General features: G+C 73.3%; 1 protein-coding gene across 1 annotated transcript; it reads left to right on the top strand.

Moving 5' to 3' along the window:
- The first annotated feature begins 1,583 nt into the window (after positions 1-1,583).
- On the top strand, positions 1,584-2,624 carry LOC119248236 (histone H1.0). The gene has a single exon (XM_037515214.2). It carries the CDS (start codon positions 1,622-1,624, stop codon positions 2,204-2,206), a length of 585 nt encoding a protein of 194 aa, XP_037371111.1. The 5' UTR covers positions 1,584-1,621; the 3' UTR covers positions 2,207-2,624.

Raw genomic sequence — 2,624 nt, 5'->3', positions numbered from 1 at the left:
GGATCCCTTCTGCTGGCCTCTGGGCTCCTAGAGCCCCTCGGAGCCCCAGGAGTCCTTGCAGACGGCGGCGCCCCGGGTCCGTCTCACCTGTACCTGCCCACGGCGCGGGGAAGGACGTGTGCATTTCAACAAAGACACTGCATTCTCCCAGCAAAATGGCGGTGGTCCCGGCCCCGGCTCCCTCCACAGCTGCACACGCCACAGGACTAGACAGGACCCAAGGAACGCAACTGCCCCCCTCGACCTCTCCCCCAGAGCCCCGTTTTCCCGAGATCCCAAAGCGCTCAGGGCCTCTCCTCGTCCCAGGGGCCCCAGAACAGCCTGGTTGGAGCCTTCGGGACAGCTCCTCCAGGGTGCATCGCTCCCCACCCACCCCCGCCCCAGCCTCGGTCTTCGAGGGGCCTCAGGAAGGGGAGGAGACCCCCCCAGTCTGGGGCCTCGGGGGGGGGAGCCACAGGCTCCCCCTCTGACACCCCAAAACTCCTAGTTTGAGGGAGGCATATAAATGAATTCCCGGTGACGCTATGTGGGAGATGTGGGGGTCTCTGAGGAGAGGCGGTGACCCAGCAGGTACCCCCTCCTCATCCCTCAGGGGACCCAGGAGGCCTGGGGGGGCTCGGCTTCAAGAGAGCACCTCAATGCAGAGGTCAGGGGGCGCGCTGGGGGGGGACAGACGGAGGAGGGGGAAGGGACAAAGTTTGAAAGCGCCCTCCCAACTCTTCCAGGGAAAGTTTGCTTGGGGGTCCTAAGGGCGGAGGGGGGTGGAGGCGCGGGGGTCCCAGCGGCGGGATGACCCCCGAGAGGCGACCGGACCCCGGGGGAGCGACCCCTCCCCCCTGTCCCGGCTCGGCCCGGCTGGGAGTCGCCCGGCTCGGGGCTGCGTGTGTTAGTTGGGGCCGCTTTCCGGCCGCGCCCCCGGCCTGGGGGGCCCCGCAGCGAGCCGCGAGCGGGGTCCCGGGTAGCCCCAAGAGGGAGCTTTGCTGCGGGGGCTTCCCCGCCCCGGGGCTCCCCGACCCCGCCGAGCCAGCCCCCCGCAAAGGGGAAATGTGCCGGCGCGCCGGCGGTCCTCGGCGCCGTTTGGGGCGCGTGGCGGGCGCGGGGGGCCGCGGCGGGGCCGGCGGGGCGCGCAGCGGGGGCGCCCCGGGAGCCGGGCAGCGGGCCCGGGCGGCGGCGGGGGGCGGGAGGGCCCGGGCCGGGGGGAAAGGTCGGATTTGCTCGGCGCAAGAAACACAGATGGCGGCGGCGCGGCGCCATTCCGGGCCGGGAGCAGGCAGCCAGCAGCCCTGTCCTCACCGCGGTCCGCCCGCCGCCGCTAAATACCCGGATGCGCCGCCCGAGCGCCAGACGCGGAGCCGGGCTCGGGAGGCCGCGGAGGCGGAGCGCGCGGAGCAGCGGCAGGCGCGGCGCGGACCCCGGACCCCCCGACCGACGCTCCCGCGGCGCGGGCCGCGCACCCCGGCCCGGCGAGCCCCCCCGCGGCCAGGCCCCGGGGAGCCGGCGCCCCGACCGCGCCGGGAAGCGGGGGCGCCAGGGCCGCCCCCCAGCCAGGCGCCCCTCCGGCCCGCGCGGGGCCCGGCCCGCGGGCAGCGCCGTCCCCAGCGGCAGGGCCAGGCCGGCCGCCATGACCGAGAACGCCGCGTCCGCGCCCGCGGCCAAGCCCAAGCGGGCCAAGGCCGCCAAGAAGTCCACGGACCACCCCAAGTACTCGGACATGATCGTGGCCGCCATCCAGGCGGAGAAGAACCGCGCGGGCTCCTCGCGCCAGTCCATCCAGAAGTACATCAAGGGCCACTACAAGGTGGGCGAGAACGCCGACTCGCAGATCAAGCTGGCCATCAAGCGCCTGGTCACCACCGGGGTCCTCAAGCAGACCAAGGGGGTGGGCGCCTCGGGGTCCTTCCGCCTGGCCAGGAGCGACGAGCCCCGGCGGGCGGTCGCCTTCAAGAAGACCAAGAAGGAGGCCAAGAAGGTGGCCGCGCCCAAGAAGGCCGCCAAGCCCAAGAAGGCCGCCGCGAAGGCCCCGAGCAAGAAGCCCCGAGCCGCCCCCGGCAAGAAGGCCAGGAAGAAGCCGGCCGCCGCGCCCAGGAAGGCCAAGAAGCCCAAGACTGTCAAAGCCAAGCCGGTCAAGGCGGCCAAGCCCAAGAAGGCCAAGCCGGTGAAGCCCAAGGCCAAGCCCAGCGCCAAGAGGGCCGCCAAGAAGAAGTGACGGCGAGGCCGGGCCGCGGACGCCCCGCCGGCCGCGTGGCCTCTGTAAATACCCCCCTCTGCCCCCCGTCTGCGCCCCCCTGCCCCCCTCCTGCCCGCGCCCCTGCGAGCCTGACTTTGTGAGGCGCCGAGTTTGCAGTCCTGGGAGATGGGGCCCCGCAAGCCTCGCCTCCCCGAGGATGGGGCGCGCTTGGGTTCACTTGTTCGTCTGCCTCGGGGGCTGGGGCGCGGGTCGGTTCGTGTGTTTTGTTTAGTGTGGGGGCCGCGGGGAGCTGGCGGGGGAGCCCGGGCCCTGGGAGGCCTGTGGGGGGACCCGAAGGCGAGGACTTTCTGCAGGTCGGGTGCCCTTTCCAGGAGTTCCAGGACCCTGGGGAGGAGCGGGGCCGCGGCCGGGACAGCCTGGGAGGCGCGGGGTTGGG

This window comes from Talpa occidentalis, unplaced genomic scaffold (assembly GCF_014898055.3).
Source record: "Talpa occidentalis isolate TD23 unplaced genomic scaffold, MPIMG_talOcc4v2.1 talOcc4.16, whole genome shotgun sequence".
Lineage (NCBI taxonomy): Eukaryota > Metazoa > Chordata > Mammalia > Eulipotyphla > Talpidae > Talpa > Talpa occidentalis.
The sequence above is the reverse complement of the archived record's forward strand: the minus strand, read 5'-3'. Positions and strand labels throughout refer to the sequence as shown.

Excerpts from the sequence above, each read along its gene's own strand:
- LOC119248236 (XM_037515214.2), top strand. The coding sequence starts at position 1,622 with ATGACCGAGAACGCCGCGTCCGCGCCCGCGGCCAAGCCCAAGCGGGCC.